General features: G+C 48.2%; 1 protein-coding gene across 1 annotated transcript in view; it reads right to left on the bottom strand.

Annotated features, from left to right (window-relative positions):
* Positions 1–251: 251 nt before the first annotated feature.
* Positions 252–19,930, bottom strand: part of LOC133355871 (calretinin-like) — a 54,039-nt gene continuing 34,360 nt past the window's right edge. The window contains exons 10-11 of the mRNA XM_061573283.1: positions 19,277–19,348; positions 252–2,720 (exon numbers count right to left, since the gene is read on the bottom strand). Of these exons, the coding sequence (XP_061429267.1) occupies positions 2,607–2,720; positions 19,277–19,348 (186 nt within the window). The 3' untranslated portion in view covers positions 252–2,606. The remainder of the gene's footprint in view (positions 2,721–19,276; positions 19,349–19,930) is intronic.

The following is a 19,930-nucleotide window of genomic DNA, read 5'->3' as shown; positions in this document are numbered from 1 at the left end:
TGGTATTGTTGATGGTGAGTGGACCAGCTTGATGGTATTGTTGATGGTGAGTGGACCAGCTGGATGGTATTGTTGATGGTGAGTGGACCAGCTGGATGGTAGTGTTGATGGTGATTGGACCAGCTTGATTGTATTGTTGATGGTGAGTGGACCAGCTGGATGGTAGTGTTGATGGTGATTGGACCAGCGTGATGGTATTGTTGATGGTGATTGGACCAGCTTTATGGTAGCGTTGATGGTGATTGGACCAGCTTGATGGTAGTGTTGATGGTGATTGGACCAGCTGGATGGTAGTGTTGATGGTGATTGGACCAGCTTTATGGTAGCGTTGATGGTGATTGGACCAGCTTTATGGTAGCGTTCATGGTGATTGGACCAGCTTGATGGTAGTGTTGATGGTGATTGGACCAGCGTGATGGTAGCGTTGATGGTGATTGGACCAGCTTGAGATGGATGTGAAGTAGGGGTCACGTGTTGTTCTTAACAGTCAAGGTGGGGGGTTGGGGGGGCAAGCTTCCCTCTCTTCAATAAAACATTCCCCATATTAAATCCACACAGAGTTTTTGGGGGGGACAGGCGGGACAGTGATGATGGCGATGATGACGATGGTGATGACAATGGTGAAGATCTTTTCGGATCGGCACCAAAGATAAAGATCCCCCGTATAGCCTTAACAGACTGTTGGGACAAGTGCTGTTAGCGAGCACCTATGAAGGCCAGCAGGGTACACGAGGGGGTGGGTGGCCAACGCCACGCCCGGCCGTCTTTGTCTCCACGGCGGCGATGATGTTTATACGCCGCGCCAGGTACTAATTTGCGGCTGAGTCAACCTCGGGGAGGTAGCCGTTAAGCAGGAATTGAACTCGGGTCACCGGGTTCGTAGCGCAGTGCGCGCTCACCGCTCCCGGTTATGAGCACCACCACCACTACCACCATCGCCACCACCACCACCAGGGGATTTCAGCCGATGCGTACCGCAGCTAAAAAGCAACGCGGAGGCGAACAAGGCTTCCAGACGACGACGATGATGCATGGGGAGGAGAGAGAGAGAGGGGGAGGGGGGGAAGAAAAACAACCGCAAAACTCCAGAAGTAAACACGGAATCAAGGACACACTCGGCAAGCGAAACGTCACCACATGCACGCCGCTGAAGCGCAGACGTCACCGCCGCCACCACCGCAGCAGCAGCAGCAGGCGAGCGGCGGTGGCGGTAGCCGCGGTAAGAAATTCGCTCTCATCGTCATCATGGGGGGCAGGGGTGGGGGGAGATTTGCGTCGTCTCCCATCTCGGCTTTCGCTCGAGCGACGCTCGTTTATTACGCAAGCCTTCGGGCGGGGGAGGGGGGGGCAGCAGGAGGAGGGGGGCACTGCACATGCAAAGCTTGCAGCGAGTCGGCAGTGGGTGGGGGGCGGAGGGAGGGGTCGCCAGGTCAGAAGTGGCACCTCTTCACGTCTGGAGCTCTCCCACCGTCGTGGCCACCGGCTGGAGCGGAGCGATTGCTCACAGGGGGTGGGGTCCAAGCGTGGAGAGAGCGAGCGCCGATTGATGTGCTTGTGCGATTCGTACTTTTTTTATATATATATTTTATAATTTATGGTTAGCGACTTGCCTAGCTTTCCCCTCTGCTTTGCACTCCCGCCGTTGTGTTTTTGTTCCGTTTGTTGTGAATTTGTCTGACGCGCCCCTCAACTGATTATCTGTGGGGGGAAAAGAGCTTCATAGCTCATCGGATTTCTTCCGGTCTAAAATCGAGATTCCGATTCTGGACGGCTCGCAGCAATCAGAAAGGTCGCGCGAGTTCAAATCCTGGTTGGGAGTTGACTCCGCCCATCATCCCTCTGGGGCCGATATAATTAGTACCATTTTGTGGGCAAGTCAACAGTGGTTGTCCGATGGAACGTCTCTCCCCCGCCATAGGAATAGGGATTGTCCCCACTACTGGCTGTAGGCAATTTGGTAAGAAATCACTTTGACTTTTTTCGAAATAATTATAGTTTTGGATCGTCGTTTTTAAATTAAATCGGCTGATATTTCGCTCATTTTGTAGTCGACTAATAAAACCACAAGTTCACACCCTGGCCCTGACCAGAGAGCCACTCTTCAGGATTATGAATCTCGGCCGTTCCGTGGAGATTCTGCTCCCTGGCATGGGAATGTGGAATTTCCACAGCAGGCTCGGGGCTGCCGACTGAGACGAGCAGAGCCCCGCGACTCGCTCGAGCGGCACATCGGTTGAGCCTCTCCGATTGCGAATTCGGGTTTGTTCCCGCGTGTTGTCTGGGCGCGATGTCCGACGTTTCGCTCCACGTGCTGGAGACTGCCTCCAGCCAACCGAATTCTTCGCTTTCAAAGAACTTCAGGAGGAGCTGAAGAATTCCTCCCCGGCTTGTGGAGCGAAAAACGTCGGAACGGACGTCGCGCGTCCGACGACACGCAGCTGTCAACCGTTCGGAATTCGATTTAAAACGTCGACCGCTGTTTGCAATCGCCAGACTCTGCAGAGGTTTCAACTCCTGATTGTGGCCAGGTAGGGGCGGGGGCAATGTGGGAGCGCAGGCTGGGTAGGGAAGTGGGGATGGGTGCAGCGTGGGCTGGGGTGAAGGCATTAGAGGGTCTCGGAGCAGAGCGCTCGCTCCAGCTCGTTCCTGTAGAGCTTCCCGCCGTCCGAGAGGGCCATGATGTTCTTGCGGTAGACCGTCATGGCCTGGATGTCCGTCTCCTGTGGGGCACACACACACACACACAGCGCACACACACACAGCGCACACACACACAGCGCACACAGCGCACACGCACAGCGCACACACACACACACAGCGCAAACACACAGTGCACACACACACACAGTGCACACACACAGCGCACACGCACAGCGCACACAGCGCACACACACACAGCGCGCACACACAGCGCGCACACAGCGCACACACAGCACACACACACACAGCGCGCACACACACACAGCACACACAGCGCACACACACACACAGCGCACACACAGTGCACACACACAGTGCACACACACAGTGCACACACACACACAGTGCACACACACACAGCACACACACACAGCACGCACACACAGCACACACACACAGCGCACACACACAGCGCACACACACACACACAGCACACACACACAGTGCACACAAACACACAGCGCGCACACACACAGCACACACACACACAGCACACACACACAGCGCGCACACACACACACAGCGCACACACAGCGCACACACACACAGCGCACACACACAGAGCACACACAGCACACACACACAGCACACACACAGCGCACACACAGCACACACAGCGCACACACACGTGAACACACAGCGCACACACACACAGCGCACACATAGTGCACACACACACAGTGCACACACACACACATCACACACACACGTGAACACACAGCGCACACACACACACAGCACACACACACAGCACACACACGCGCGCGAGTGGTGAGCGCGCTGTGAACAACCGCAACGCGCTGGGATGAGAATCCCCGGGGATTTCAGTTTCACTCGCCAGGTGCCACGGTGGCTCGGAGTTGTTCACTACCTCGCCTGGTATGCTGGAGGTTGTGGGTTCGAACCCAACCGTGACGCCTGCTGTATATTTGGAGTTTCATGGTGGCGAGATGTTAACTACCTCATCTGGTATGCAGGAGGTCGTGAGTTCGATCCCGACCCTGACGCTGTATATTTTGAATTTGCGTGTCTCCGGGTTTTGCGGGTTTTCCCCTTCACATTTAGAATCTAGATTTTAAGTTTTCGTTACTGCAAGGATTAGAATCGACGTGCGTTCAGAGTATTTAGCTCCTGCTACAAATGTCCACGCGACAGCCACTTTGTTGAGCTATCATTTGTGGCCAGGTCGCTACTGAAAAATGTCTACTGTATATAGAGGTGCGGTGGAAGGACAACAAACTAAACACAGAAAGCAGCTCTATGCTGATCGTGGCTCCGCTACTGCTGCACGTGGCTGCTGTGACCCAGCGCTGTGGAGGCAGTGGCGAGGGTTGGTGGATCACACACAGATGGGCTGTGAAACTCCCTTCCCGTGGGTAGGGGTTCCAGGAGGTGCCTGTACCCAACAAGTGGACTAAGCGCACCTCTGTTTCTGTTTCCATCTGTACGGAGGGATAGAGCGTTGCCCCCTCGCGCAAGCCCTGGGGTGTATCTGGGTGCTCGGTTTCCTCCTCCGACTTGTGTAATAAACACAACTCGCCATGCATTGTCTGAAAATATCTGAGAATAAAAACCCAATGTAGCGGCAGGACCCTGCTGAACACGAGACCTTCGACTCAATAAGTAGATTACGATCATAAATAAATTTGTAATATTGTATATACAACGCGACTGTGGACGGCAATTGTCCAGAGTGGGTAGCAAACGGGACAACTTTCCCCAGGCCTCACACGAAATCGGGGCACCACATTGGGAGTTGTGGTTGTCCTTCCTCCTCGTGATGAATGAGGAGGGCGGGGGGGGGGGGGGCACCACGTGGCGTTCTGCCCGGGGGCTTCCTCCAGGATGGCTCTGGGCGGCTCACCATCTTCACCGGCTCTCTCACTAACCGGCTCTCTAACTCAGGGGTCCTCAATCCCCGGGCCGCGGACCGGTACCGGTCCGTGACCTGTTAGGAACCGGGCCGCACAGCAGCAGGAGGTGAGAGCGGTGAGTCCGTGCGTGGCCTGCCCCCATTGTTTAATAACACTGGTCAACACACTTTTTCTGGCATAAGGTATTCCAACGGTTTTAAGGTAATTTCGGGGTGCTGATTCCAAATCTGGCATCAGTTTTTGTCTATCACATCAGGTTTTTGAGATATCAAATATTGAATTTTCAATAAAAACTGCAGAAGAAAAATATTAAATAAATGTGGATATCCTACATAAAATGATATTATAAACACACTTTCGTAAAAATACAGCACCATATTTTAACACTAAAGCAGTCACTGGCTCGCAACAACTTGCAATCATAAGTGACAGAGTTAATTTCGGGTAAAATCAATGAAAATGGGGTATGCCGATAGCATAAAAATGAGATGTGATAGAGCAAATCTGAGATCAGATTTGGAATCAGCACCCTGAAATTAGTCTAATACAGCTGAAAAAGTCCAGGCCAGAAAAAAATGTTTTTTTTGTTGACCAGTGTTATTGACCACTTCCGTCCGCGCCTCTTTCCCGCACCGCGCACTTGTCTCGGTCACACAGTTTTGGTAAGCCCACAAGCTCTAACCCCTAGTAGCCACAACGAGTACAAAACAAACGTCGCTGGAGAGCTTCTTTGAAAAGAGGGAAAGACCCAATGATGACCCCCCCCCCTCCCCCGGTCCGTGAAAAAATTGTCTCCCACGAAACGGGTCCCTGGTGCCAAAAACGTTGGGGACCGCTGCTCTAACTCACCTCCTGCGGCCTCGCAGATGCCCTCCTGGTGAGCGCTGCGAGGAAACGCAACCATCGCTGCACCGTTGAGCTCCCCACTCTCCGCTCACTCGGAGCCTTCAAAGCGACGCGCGAGTTTGTCCCAGCGGCGATAAAAACTAAAAGCCACCGTTTAAACTATTATTAAAAAAATATACACACCAGGTAAAGGCCCACTTAGCTGTGTGGCTCTTTTTTTCAGAAGCGACGTTGGCAATCGCAAATGATCACTCAACGAAGTGACTTGTCAGCGCATGGAAATGGAGAGCAGCCACATACCCTAAACCAGTGGTTCTTAACCTTTACTGCAGCCCGCAATCCCCCATTGGTTTTCCATCATTATAAATACATAATGCTAATAAATACATAGGGTTGATTAAACAAAGTCGTTACATACTTTTTGGTTCTTTCGGTAAAGTCACGTAGGTAGAAAATTAAATAAATGCAATAAATGTTCTTAATTATATTTTTAATTTAATTAATTACATTTCGTTTATACCTATGTGACTTTACCGAAAGAACCAAAGAGTATGGATCCCTGTAGTGACGAAAACTTCAAATATAGATTGAAAGTCGTTACATGCCCGTGATTAATTTGTGCTTTTGACGATTTACCTTCCAAAAAAATCTGGTCCGTCTCACCCCACCAGAAAGGGCATCTCGCAATTCCAGGGGGTGCGTGCAACCCAGGCTAAAAACACTGCTCTAAGCGCACGCTGATTCTAAATACGGAGGGGAAACCCAGATGACCCGGATAAAAATCCATGCGACCACCACGGGGAGAGAGACACGCACATTCAAAATATACAGCAGACGTCAGGGTCGGGATCGGGATCGAACCTACAACCTCCTGCATACCAGGCAAGGATTTTAACATCTCGCCACCATGAAACTCCAAATATACAGCAGCAGGCGTCAGGGTCAAGATTGAACCCACGACCTCCTGCATACCAGGCGAGGTAGTTAACATCTAGCCACCGTGATGATGATGAGAGAGAGACACACAAACCCCAAATACACAGCAGGCGTCAGGGTCGAGATCGAACCTACGACCTCCTGCATACCCGGCAAGGGAGATAACAACTCACCACCATGAAACTCCAAATTTACAGCAGGCGTCAGGGTCAGGATCGAACCCACGACCTCCTGCATACCAGGCGAGGTAGTTAACATCTCCTAGCCACCGTGATGATGATGAGAGAGAGACACACAAACCCCAAATACACAGCAGGCGTCAGGGTCGAGATCGAACCTACGACCTCCTCCATACCCGGCAAGGGAGTTAACATATCGCCACCATGAAACTCCAAATTTACAGCAGGTGTCAGGGTCAGGATCGAACCCACGACCTCCTGCATACCAAGCGAGGTAGTTAACATCTCCTAGCGCGAGTGCGGTTCCATTTGCGCGCTGCTCCGCCTGCCCCAGCTGCGTCCCGCGCTCGTTATTTAGCGAGCTCCTTGTTCCATTGTTTATTTACTCGCCCCTTTTGTGAGCTTGAACTTTCATCAAAAGCCGTTTCTGGGGAATAAATACTTTTGAAATTGCTTCGAGCGCAGCGCTGCGTGTTTGTGTGTTTGTGGTGGGCGGGTGTGCTTACGTGGTGTGTGTGATGTGTGTGCTTTGTGTGGGTGTTTGTGTGTGATGTGCATGCACGTTGTGTGTGTATGCGTGATATACGGTAGTGTAGCGAGTAGCGTGCTGCCCTACAAACCCAGCGACCAAAGTTAAATCCCCAATTAACGACTAACACCGATGACGATTATTTGAACCGGTCCTGGGCTTCCTCGAGGTCGACTCAGCCTAAAATGAGTAATTGGTGTGGTGTGTAATACCGGTACTAGGGATACAAAGGCGGCCGGGCTTGGTGCTGGCCACCCACCCCTCGTGTGCCGTGCCGGTCTTCATAGGTGCTACTCGCTAACAGCACTTGCCCCAACAGTCCGTTAAGGCTATATGGTGGATCTTCGTCTTTGTGTGTATTATGTACCCATATGTTTACTGCGGGAGCTAAGAGCCAGTGGCACGGTGGTGAACGCACTCCACTATGAACCCGTCGACCCGAGTTCAGTTTATGGCTATGGCTAACATCTATACTATTCTTTCAACGTATGCTATTCTAGAGTGAGATGACGGGAGAGACACAGACGAAAGATGTGGGTGTAGTGAGGTGGGAGAAGACAGACAGACGAGGCAGCGTTAGTGGAAGCAGGGAGGAGAGATGCACACAAAAGATGACAGCTATTATGATGAAAAATAAGAATAGGTTTTACCCTTTCTGGCAATAAAACAGGAGGTGTTAAGATATTTAAACACCAAATAGATACATTTTGCAAGGCACTAAGTCTGCAATAACCACACGTACTTGTGGCAAAACATGCAAACAAACATGCTCTGATAATATATGCGTCGTCTTTGAAACGTATTTGTCTCCCCAATGTTACACTAGAGAACAATGGCAAAAGGCGAACATGTTTTGCCGTAAGTATGTGCGGTTAATGCAGACTGGACGCCTGGCATCTGTGCACTCTGTGTTGTGCTGGACACAAGCAAGCAAAGCCAAAGCCTCGTGCTCCCAGAAGCTCATTAAGTAAAACAAAAAATTTGAACCGAATATCAGCACGATTTCAAATCCCATGGGTTGTATTTTTGACCTGTAATGTTGATTATAATAATAAATTGCGTATCTATCCAGGAATGCCACACTGAGTCCACGGACTTGTTCTCGGGAGGTCCCTGCCACATTGGGTTTTTTTTTCAAGATGTTTTCAGCCGATTCATGACAAGTGCTTATTATTCACGTGGGAAGGAGGACACAGGAGTATCCGGAGGAGGAATCCCACGCCTTGCGCGAGGGGGCAACACTCTATCCCTCGTACAGATGGAAACAGATGGCGATTAGTCCGCTCGCTGTGCCGCCCACGGGAAGAGAGTTTCACAACCCATCTGTGCGTGATCCACCAACCCTCGCTGCTGCCTCCACAGCGCTGGGTCACAGCAGCCACGAGCAACGTGGCCACCACCACTACTGCCACCACCACCACCACTACTGCCACCACCACCACTACTGCCACCACCACCACCACTACTGCCACCACCACCACCACTACTACTGCCACCACCACCACCACCGCCACCACCACCACCACTACTGCCACCACCACCACCACTACTGCCACCACCACTACTGCCACCACCACTACTGCCACCACCACCACCACTACTGCCACCACCACCACTACTGCTACCACCACCTCTACTGCCACCACCACCACCACTACTGCCACCACCACCACCACCACCGCCACTACTGCCACCACCACCACTACTGCCACCACCACCACCACTACTGCCACCACCACCACCACTACTGCCACCACCACCACTACTGCCACCACCACTACTGCCACCACCACCACCACCACTACTGCCACCACCACCACCACTACTGCCACCACCACCACCACTACTGCCACCACCACCACCACTACTGCCACCACCACCACCACCACCACTACTGCCACCACCACCACCACTACTGCCACCACCACCACTATTGCCACCACCACCACCACTACTGCCACCACCACCACCACTACTGCCACCACCACCACCACTACTGCCACCACCACCACCACCACCACTACTGCCACCACCACTACTGCCACCACCACCACTACTGCCACCACCACCACTACTGCCACCACCACTACTGCCACCACCACCACCACTACTGCCACCACCACCACCACTACTGCCACCACCACCACTACTGCCACCACCACCACTACTGCCACCACCACTACTGCCACCACCACTACTGCCACCACCACCACCACTACTGCCACCACCACCACCACTACTGCCACCACCACCACTACTGCCACCACCACCACTACTGCCACCACCACCACCACTACTGCCACCACCACCACCACTACTGCCACCACCACCACCACTACTGCCACCACCACCACCACTACTGCCATCACCACCACCACTACTGCCACCACCACCGCCTGGCCTGAGTGTGACGCATGTGCGATGCATGATGTATGTTTGTGTGCTGCGTGCACATGGATATCCTACCATCGTCCTCTCGTATAACTCTGCCTCGTCTACCCAACGTCAACACGAGGGGTTCTCAACCTCTTAGATGCGGCGGGTCCCTCTCACCACGCCGCACAAACCCACAAACACAGCTACGGTTCACTCAGACCACACGTCCACGCCTCTGGCGTATGCGGGGTGAGTGAGGAGGCAATCGCTTCACGTAGCGTATCCGCGTGCATTTGTGTCAGTTCGGGGATTGTGCTTGACACCAGCTGGTTGCTCGGTGGTAAGGCCCACTGAGCTCAACACCGTAGCTCCTTTTCAGAAGTGACCTGGCCACAAATGATAGCTCAACAAAGTGGCTTATCGCGTGTACATTTATAGCAGTACTTTAAATGTAGAGGGAAAAACCGGAGGACCCGGAGAAAAATCCATGCGACCACAAGCGTCAGAATCGGGATCGAACCCCTACCCCAAACTTCCGACGGCAAGCCACTCGCTCTCCCACGGGTGACTTGATCTCATGAACCGAGTGCGTCTGAACTTGGGAGCGTAGGTCGTCATTAAGGTGGCCAAGCGATCACTATACACGGCTCTTATGACAACACCAAGCGCCGGGTTATGTAAATTAACTTCTGAATACTATGAGACATCTCCTTTACCAGTGGCAAAATATAGTAATAGGTTTTTACCCTTTCAACTGGTACAAAAACTGACACATCAACTTCAAGGACAGTGCATATCATGATCATCATCAGAGTTGTTTCTTTTTGTTTGCATTTTGACTGCTTGTGTTGTGGTTATTGCAAACATGATGCCTTGTATAAAGGTGTCAATTTTTCTACCAGTTGAAAGGGTAAAAACCTATTACTATAACTTCTGAATGTGAATCAATCAAACTCCATGGGCAGAATTGCTCGCAGGTGCCCACTGCAATTTTTGTTACCTGTTCCCACTTCCCGCTAGCCTGTGCCAACACGCCGAGGCGATGCGCATCTATCTTGCACCAATCTCTCACGTCACCCAGCCATTCTCCACAGGCTTTTCCTCTTCTTCCAGATCCCTCTATTATTCCCATCATTACAGTTTATATTTTCCTGTTGTCCTCCAACCTGCATGTGTGCCCAAACAAGCTCAGGTGGTACACAAGCACAAACAACAACAAGGAACTCAACGTGTACGTCAATAACAACATCGCGTGTGTGTGTGTGGGGCATTATAAGAAAATTATTATATTAAGCTCAGTTTCCTTCTCATTACCACTTGCATCAAGCCTTCTGTTGTGTTCAGCCTTTTTCTTACTTCTACGTTTGTCACTTTCTGTGTCCAACTTCTGAATGTAGTCAAATAAATAACCGCACGATACGTTTCCTTCCCAAATTTGCCTCTTCCCTAACAACAACAACAAAAACAACAACAACAACAAAGTCACATCTCATCAGGCCACAGGGCCTTCTGGAAGTTCATCTTTTCAGGAGCATTGATTTGATACGAGCAAAACTGTGGTGTCATTTCAATAACCAGTGGCTCATCGGCAGTCAGATTTGTTTAAACCAAAGGTGGTGCACAAGCACAAACAACGACAAGGAACTCAACGTGTACGTCAATAACAACATCGTGTGTGTGTGTGGGGCCTTATAAGAAAATACTTCAACAGTCTGTTGAAGTCGACAGACTACAGTCTGTTGAAGACAATATGGGGGATATTTGTCTTTAGAAAATAAATAAATATATAATAGGCGACGTTTTGGCTCTTCTTCATAGCAAGTAAATCAGTAGATAATGTACGTGTTACGAAGATGTGCCAGTCCCCGAAACGGGTCCTAGTTCAGCGGAAAACTTTATAATACATAACACAAGATGGTCATTAAAACAGTAATCCGGGAATAATGCCTTCCCAGAATGAACCGTTGCTGCCCCAGCTCTCTGCCAACCCGTAGGGCAGAATAATGAACATATCCATGTTCATACAAAGAATAATTGACATATTCACGACTAGGCAGAAGTAATGAACATATTTAAGACCAGGCAAATCATAATTAACATATTCACAAACAGTCAAAATATAAGTAAATAAAATGATGACGCAAATAATAATTAACATAATGAACATAATCATGATTAGGCAAAGCATAATTAACATATTCATGATCAATCTAGATTATAAGTTTTCGTGACTGCAGGGATCCATACTCTTTGGTTCTTTCGGTAAAGTCACGTGGGTATAAAATAAGTTAAATTACGACGTTTCGGGCGCAACACAAGCGTCCGTCATCAGGTGGACAACCACAGCAACAACAATTGCTTAAGTGGGCAAAAAAAAAAGAAAATTTCTTGCTTGTGGTTGTCCCACCTGATGACGGACGCTGGTGTTGCGCTCGAAACGTCGTGATTTAGTTTATTTCATTTTACACCTACGTGACTTTACCGAAAGAACCAAAGAGTACATTCATGATCAGGCGAATCGCCGCTGAGCTCTGAGCCACGATAACGTGGCCCGCGTCAGGGTCTGAGAAAGAGCAGACCGGGCAAGGTCAGAAGGTCACTTCAAACAACGGCTCTAGAAACAAACAAAAAAACCGATGAATGAGGGGAAAAAAAGCCCCAGTGTACCGGAAGGTTAAGTTAATTGACCTTTTGGCTGACAGGCATTCAGCGCAAACTATATTTCGTGGGTAATTAAGCAACGCCGTTGACTAGGGAAGGGGAGGGGGTCTGCGTTGGCGGTGCTGCACAAGCACTGAGCAGGTTTTTTCGGTAAAGTCACGTAGGTAAAAAATAAAAATACTAAAAGTAATAATAGAAATAAAATAAAATAATAAATCACGACGTTTCGGAGGCAACACAAGTCTCACCTGATGACGGAGACTTGTGTTGCCTCCGAAACGGCGTGATTTATTATTTTATTTTATTTCTATCATTACTTTTAGTAATTTTATTTTTTACCTACGTGACTTTACCGAAAAAGCCTAAGAGTAACAACAACCCCCACCGTCGACTTCGTCATCAACGATGGCAGACAACGAGGACGCGCGGCGGTGGCCCAGTGCTCGTGACCCGAGTTCGAATCCCGGCCATGGTTTACGGTGGCGAGATACCAACTACCTCCCCATTGTATGCAGGAGGCCGTGGGTTGGATCGCGACCCTGACGCCTGCTGCTGTATATTTGGAGTTTGTGGTGTCTCTCTCTCTCTCCAGGTCCTCCGGTTTTTCCCTCCACATTTTGAATCAAAATCGCATGTTCAGAGTATTTGGCTGCTATACATGTCCACATGATAAGTCACTTCTGAAAAAGAGCTATGTAAAATAAAAAATTGTTTAGTTGTAACATCAGTGGTATCTGAACCGATCCTAAGCACCCCCCCCACCACCCTCTTCACCAACCCGCACTGACCAGCGTGGTGAAGTATGGTCCAAACAACCCCCACGACTGAGACGGCTAATTATTTGTAACAACATTAAAGACAACGCAGGTGGACGTTGCAGTATAGAGTCCTGTCAAGTGTCAAGCCATGGGCCTGCTTCAGAGGAGTTACACCGATTCACAAACCCTGCAGAGTAGTTTTAAATGGCAAGACGACGATCACTTCTTTGTTGTGGTTTGTCAGTGAGGTGATGGTTTGTAGTTGAGGTGATGGTTTGTAGTTGAGGTGATGGGTTGTAGTTGAAGTGATGGGTTGTAGATGAGATGATAGGTTGTGGTTGAGGTGATGGGTTGTAGTTGAGGTGATGGTTTGTAGTTGAGGTGATGGTTTGTAGTTGAGGTGATGGTTTGTAGTTGAGGTGATGGTTTGTAGTTCAGGTGATGGTTTGTAGTTGAAGTGATGGGTTGTAGATGAGATGATAGGTTGTGGTTGAGGTGATGGTTTGTAGTTGAGGTGATGGTTTATCGTTGAGGTGATGGTTTGTAGTTGAGGTGATGGGTTGTAGTTGAGATGATGGGATGGCGTTGAGGTGATGGTTTGTAGTAGAGGTGATGGGTTGTAGTTGAAGTGATGGGTTGTAGTTGAGATGATGGGATGGCGTTGAGGTGATGGTTTGTAGTTGAGGTGATGGGTTGTAGTTGAGGTGATGGTTTCTATTTGAGGTGATGGGATGATAGTTGAGCTGATGGTTTGTAGTTGAGTTGATGGTTTGTAGTTGAAGTGATGGTTTGTAGTTGAGGTGATGGTTTGTAGTTGAAGTGATGGCTGTAGTTGAGGTGATGGTTTGTAGTTGAGGTGGTGGTTTGTAGTTGAAGTGATGGTTTGTAGTTGAGGTGATGGGTTGTAGTTGAAGTGATGGGTTGTAGTTGAAGTGATGGTTTGCAGTTGAAGTGATGGTTTGTAGTTGAAGTGATGGTTTGCAGTTGAAGTGATGGTTTGTAGTTGAAGTGATGGTTTGTAGTTGAGGTGATGGTTGTAGTTGAGGTGATGGTTTGTAGTTGAGGTGATGGGTTGTAGTTGAAGTGATGGTTTGTAGTTGAAGTGATGGTTTGTAGTTGAGGTGGTGGTTTGTAGTTGAAGTGGTGGTTTGTAGTTGAAGTGATGGGTTGTAGTTGAAGTGATGGTTTGTAGTTGAAGTGATGGTTTGCAGTTGAAGTGATGGTTTGTAGTTGAAGTGATGGTTTGCAGTTGAAGTGATGGTTTGTAGTTGAAGTGATGGTTTGTAGTTGAGGTGATGGTTTGTAGTTGAGGTGATGGTTTGTAGTTGACGTGATGGTTTGCAGTTGAGGTGATGGTTTGTAGTTGAAGTGATGGTTTGTAGTTGAAGTGATGGGTTGTAGTTGAAGTGATGGGTTGTAGTTGAAGTGATGGTTTGCAGTTGAAGTGATGGTTTGTAGTTGAAGTGATGGTTTGCAGTTGAAGTGATGGTTTGTAGTTGAGGTGATGGTTGTAGTTGAGGTGATGGTTTGTAGTTGAGGTGATGGGTTGTAGTTGAAGTGATGGTTTGTAGTTGAAGTGATGGTTTGTAGTTGAGGTGGTGGTTTGCAGTTGAAGTGATGGTTTGTAGTTGAAGTGATGGTTTGCAGTTGAAGTGATGGTTTGTAGTTGAAGTGATGGTTTGTAGTTGAGGTGATGGTTTGTAGTTGAGGTGATGGTTTGTAGTTGAGGTGATGGTTTGCAGTTGAGGTGATGGTTTGTAGTTGAAGTGATGGGTTGTAGTTGAAGTGATGGGTTGTAGTTGAGGTGATGGTTTGTAGTTGAAGTGATGGGTTGTAGTTGAGGTGATGGTTTGTAGTTGAGGTGATGGTTTGTAGTTGAGGTGATGGGTTGTAGTTGAGGTGATGGTTTGTAGTTGAGGTGATGGTTTGTAGTTGAGGTGATGGGTTGTAGTTGAGGTGATGGGTTGTAGTTGAGGTGATGGGTTGTAGTTGAGGTGATGGTTTGTAGTTGAAGTGATGGGTTGTAGTTGAGGTGATGGGTTGTAGTTGAGGTGATGGTTTGTAGTTGAGGTGATGGTTTGTAGTTGAGGTGATGGTTTGTAGTTGAAGTGATGGTTTGTAGTTGAGGTGATGGTTTGTAGTTGAAGTGATGGTTGTAGTTGAGTGATGGTTGTAGTTGAGGTGATGGTTGTAGTTGAGGTGATGGTTTGTAGTTGAGGTGATGGTTTGTAGTTGAAGTGATGGGTTGTAGTTGAGGTGATGGGTTGTAGTTGAGGTGATGGTTTGTAGTTGAGGTGATGGTTTGTAGTTGAGGTGATGGTTTGTAGTTGAAGTGATGGTTTGTAGTTGAGGTGATGGTTTGTAGTTGAGGTGATGGGTTGTAGTTGAAGTGATGGGTTGTAGTTGAGGTGATGGGTTGTAGTTGAGGTGATGGTTTGTAGTTGAGGTGATGGTTTGTAGTTGAAGTGATGGGTTGTAGTTGAGGTGATGGGTTGTAGTTGAGGTGATGGTTTGTAGTTGAGGTGATGGTTTGTAGTTGAGGTGATGGTTTGTAGTTGAAGTGATGGTTTGTAGTTGAGGTGATGGTTTGTAGTTGAAGTGATGGGTTGTAGTTGAGGTGATGGGTTGTAGTTGAGGTGATGGTTTGTAGTTGAGGTGATGGTTTGTAGTTGAAGTGATGGGTTGTAGTTGAGGTGATGGGTTGTAGTTGAGGTGATGGTTTGTAGTTGAGGTGATGGTTTGTAGTTGAGGTGATGGTTTGTAGTTGAAGTGATGGTTTGTAGTTGAGGTGATGGTTTGTAGTTGAGGTGATGGTTGTAGTTGAGGTGATGGTTTGTAGTTGAGGTGATGGGTTGTAGTTGAGGTGATGGGTTGTAGTTGAGGTGATGGGTTGTAGTTGAGGTGATGGTTTGTAGTTGAGGTGATGGTTTGTAGTTGAGGTGATGGTTTGTAGTTGAAGTGATGGTTTGTAGTTGAGGTGATGGTTTGTAGTTGAAGTGATGGGTTGTAGTTGAGGTGATGGGTTGTAGTTGAGGTGATGGTTTGTAGTTGAGGTGATGGTTTGTAGTTGAAGTGATGGGTTGTAGTTGAGGTGATGGGTTGTAGTTGAGGTGATGGTTTGTAGTTGAGGTGATGGTTTGTAGTTGAGGTGATGGTTTGTAGTTGAAGTGATGGTTTGTAGTTGAGGTGATGGTTTGTAGTTGAGGTGATGGTTTGTAGTTGAAGTGATGGGTTGTAGTTGAGGTGATGGGTTGTAGTTGAGGTGATGGTTTGTAGTTGAGGTGATGGGTTGTAGTTGAGGTGATGGGTTGTAGTTGAGGTGATGGTTTGTAGTTGAGGTGATGGGTTGTAGTTGAGGTGATGGTTTGTAGTTGAGGTGATGGGTTGTAGTTGAGGTGATGGTTTGTAGTTGAGGTGATGGTTTGTAGTTGAGGTGATGGGTTGTAGTTGAGGTGATGGGTTGTAGTTGAGGTGATGGTTTGTAGTTGAGGTGATGGGTTGTAGTTGAGGTGATGGTTTGTAGTTGAAGTGATGGGTTGTAGTTGAGGTGATGGTTTGTAGTTGAAGTGATGGGTTGTAGTTGAGGTGATGGTTTGTAGTTGAGGTGATGGTTTGTAGTTGAGGTGATGGGTTGTAGTTGAGGTGATGGGTTGTAGTTGAGGTGATGGTTTATCGTTGAGGTGATGGTTTGTAGTTGAGGTGATGGGTTGTAGTTGAGATGATGGGATGGCGTTGAGGTGATGGTTTGTAGTAGAGGTGATGGGTTGTAGTTGAAGTGATGGGTTGTAGTTGAGATGATGGGATGGCGTTGAGGTGATGGTTTGTAGTTGAGGTGATGGGTTGTAGTTGAGGTGATGGTTTCTATTTGAGGTGATGGGATATAGTTGAGCTGATGGTTTGTAGTTGAGTTGATGGTTTGTAGTTGAAGTGATGGTTTGTAGTTGAGGTGATGGTTTGTAGTTGAAGTGATGGCTGTAGTTGAGGTGATGGTTTGTAGTTGAGGTGGTGGTTTGTAGTTGAAGTGATGGTTTGTAGTTGAGGTGATGGGTTGTAGTTGAAGTGATGGGTTGTAGTTGAAGTGATGGTTTGCAGTTGAAGTGATGGTTTGTAGTTGAAGTGATGGTTTGCAGTTGAAGTGATGGTTTGTAGTTGAAGTGATGGTTTGTAGTTGAGGTGATGGTTGTAGTTGAGGTGATGGTTTGTAGTTGAGGTGATGGGTTGTAGTTGAAGTGATGGTTTGTAGTTGAAGTGATGGTTTGTAGTTGAGGTGGTGGTTTGTAGTTGAAGTGGTGGTTTGTAGTTGAAGTGATTGGTTGTAGTTGAAGTGATGGTTTGTAGTTGAAGTGATGGTTTGCAGTTGAAGTGATGGTTTGTAGTTGAAGTGATGGTTTGCAGTTGAAGCGATGGTTTGTAGTTGAAGTGATGGTTTGTAGTTGAGGTGATGGTTTGTAGTTGAGGTGATGGTTTGTAGTTGAGGTGATGGTTTGCAGTTGAGGTGATGGTTTGTAGTTGAAGTGATGGTTTGTAGTTGAAGTGATGGGTTGTAGTTGAAGTGATGGGTTGTAGTTGAAGTGATGGTTTGCAGTTGAAGTGATGGTTTGTAGTTGAAGTGATGGTTTGCAGTTGAAGTGATGGTTTGTAGTTGAGGTGATGGGTTGTAGTTGCGTTGGCGTGACAACGTCGCACACATTCGCAAGCATGTATGGGCACCTCAAGCGCGTGACCGGCAAAAGCCAAAGACAATGTTTACTCAACATCCCTATATAGAATTTTAGTTTTACGTTTAACATTTTTACATTCTACACCAACAACACGATAGTGTACAGTGAAAACACTATACAGTAGTAGAATTTGTGAATAGTTAATGGAAGAATAGACCAGGTTTTCCTCAAACAATTAGATTACGATAAAAAAAATGTCCGATTCTGCACTCTCCTACCTCTCTCCTCACGTCTAACTTTACTCTCAACACAATCTCCTAACTCTCCCCTTTCATCTCACGTGATCACCCTCAATGCACTCTCCTACCTGTCCCCTCTCAACTCACTCTACTCCACACACTCTCCTGCGTCTCCCCCCTCCCATCTCTTTCCAAATTCGCACGTGTGACTGTGAACTGGTGGTATCGACAAGGCTGAGTGCACTGCACTGCATGTGCCATGCGGTGATCACATGGCATGTGCGCAGGATAAACCACCATCACGCGAACTCCGCTCATCCTCACAGGAACAGCGGCAGCTTTTGGATGGCCATCAAACAAATATGGTTGCTGCATTCACGCGGCGCTTTCAGATGCACTTCTGCAGCTGTCTGGAATTCTCTTCCTTCCGATGTTAGGAAGCCACTGGAGCTGTGCAATTTTAAATCATCTCGGTTGAAATCTCGTTCTTTAGAACTGCTTATTGTGTTTAGTTTGTTGTCCTTTACCCGCAACTCTGATTAGCAAGGTTGGCTACGTACGGTGCAAAAGAAATTCAACATACCAGGACTACTTACGAACATTCGACTTACAAACTATCATAGATACGAACAAACATGTCCGTATGTCCAGTTGCCTGTTCGGACTGAGAGTCGTAAGTTCAACCGCAGTGCAATAGATGGTGGCAGTGGCATCTACATCTGCAGAATGTGAAAAACTAGTGGCATCTACATCGGCAGAACATGAAGAACCGGTGGCATCTACATCTGCAGAACATGATGAACCAGTGGCATCTACATCTGCAGAACATGAAGAACCGGCGGCATCTACATCTGCAGAACATGATGAACCAGTGGCATCTACATCTGCAGAACATGAAGAACTGGTGGCATCTACATCTGTAAAACATGATGAACCAGTGGCATCTACATTTGCAGAACATGAAGAACCAGTGGCATCTACATCTGCAGAATATGAAAAACTAGTGGCATCTACATCGGCAGAACATGAAGAACCGGTGGCATCTACATCTGCAGAACATGATGAACCAGTGGCATCTACATCTGCAGAACACGAAGAACCGGCGGCATCTACATCTGCAGAACATGATGAACCAGTGGCATCTACATCTGCAGAACATGAAGAACTGGTGGCATCTACATCTGCAAAACATGATGAACCAGTGGCATCTACATTTGCAGAACATGAAGAACCAGTGGCATCTACATCTGCAGAACGTGAAGAACTAGTGGCATCAACATCTACAGGAGATTATACAACTTTTAAAGCCATTCCCCGTTGTTAGTGTACATGGCGTACAACGTGTTTGTACAGGAGTAAAGTTGGACTTGTGAACAAATCGGCTTACGAACAGACCTCGAGAACTAAACTCGTCCGTTAGTAGACGAGTCTCCGTACATATGTACGTACGGACGGGAGTCAGGCGCTCGAACATTACTCCGGCGAGCGAGTGTCTAGGGAACGCGTTCGGGCAGTACCTGCTTGTTCTTCTCCAGCAAGTCCTTGAGCAGGGCGTCCAGCTCGTTCTCGTCGATGTAGCCGCTCCCGTCCTGAAACGATGAACGCACAGAGCAATGCCTCGGCCGTGAAAACTTTCACACCTCGCCCCCCCCCCCCCCCCCAGCATCAAGGGGAGGGGTGGGGGGATTGGGGGGACACCGGAACCGACTTCCAGACTGCTCCGGCCAAACGTGTAGCCTAACCTTTGGGGGCTCTTGATTGGTCAGGGATTATATATTAATCATGTACATTCATTACACCACACTGAATCTTTGAATTGGTGACATAAAACCTCTGGATGAGGACGAGATCAATGCCATAAACTGGATCTCAAAGCTCACGAACAATGTAATGTAGCGGGCGGTGTTGTAGTGGCATAGGCACTGCGCTAAGAACCCAGAGCAACATAGGGTTTAACTCGTAATCAGAATCTTTATTCAGACTGCAGGAATCCGATGAGCTATGAAGCTCTTTTTTGCAGATGGCCAAACGGGAATGTCGTCCATCCCCCGTTACGCGATCTTTCCCACGCCATGTCCATCGCACGGGCCGTCCATAAATGACGTCACGCGATTTTGGACGATTTTTGACCCCCCCCCCCCCCCTTCGTCACACGGCGTCACAAAAAGTCA

This window comes from Lethenteron reissneri, chromosome 52, assembly GCF_015708825.2.
Source record: "Lethenteron reissneri isolate LAM-NWPU_2019-01 chromosome 52, ASM1570882v1, whole genome shotgun sequence".
NCBI classification, from domain to species: Eukaryota; Metazoa; Chordata; class Hyperoartia; order Petromyzontiformes; family Petromyzontidae; genus Lethenteron; species Lethenteron reissneri.
This window is presented reverse-complemented; position numbering and strand designations above follow the sequence as displayed.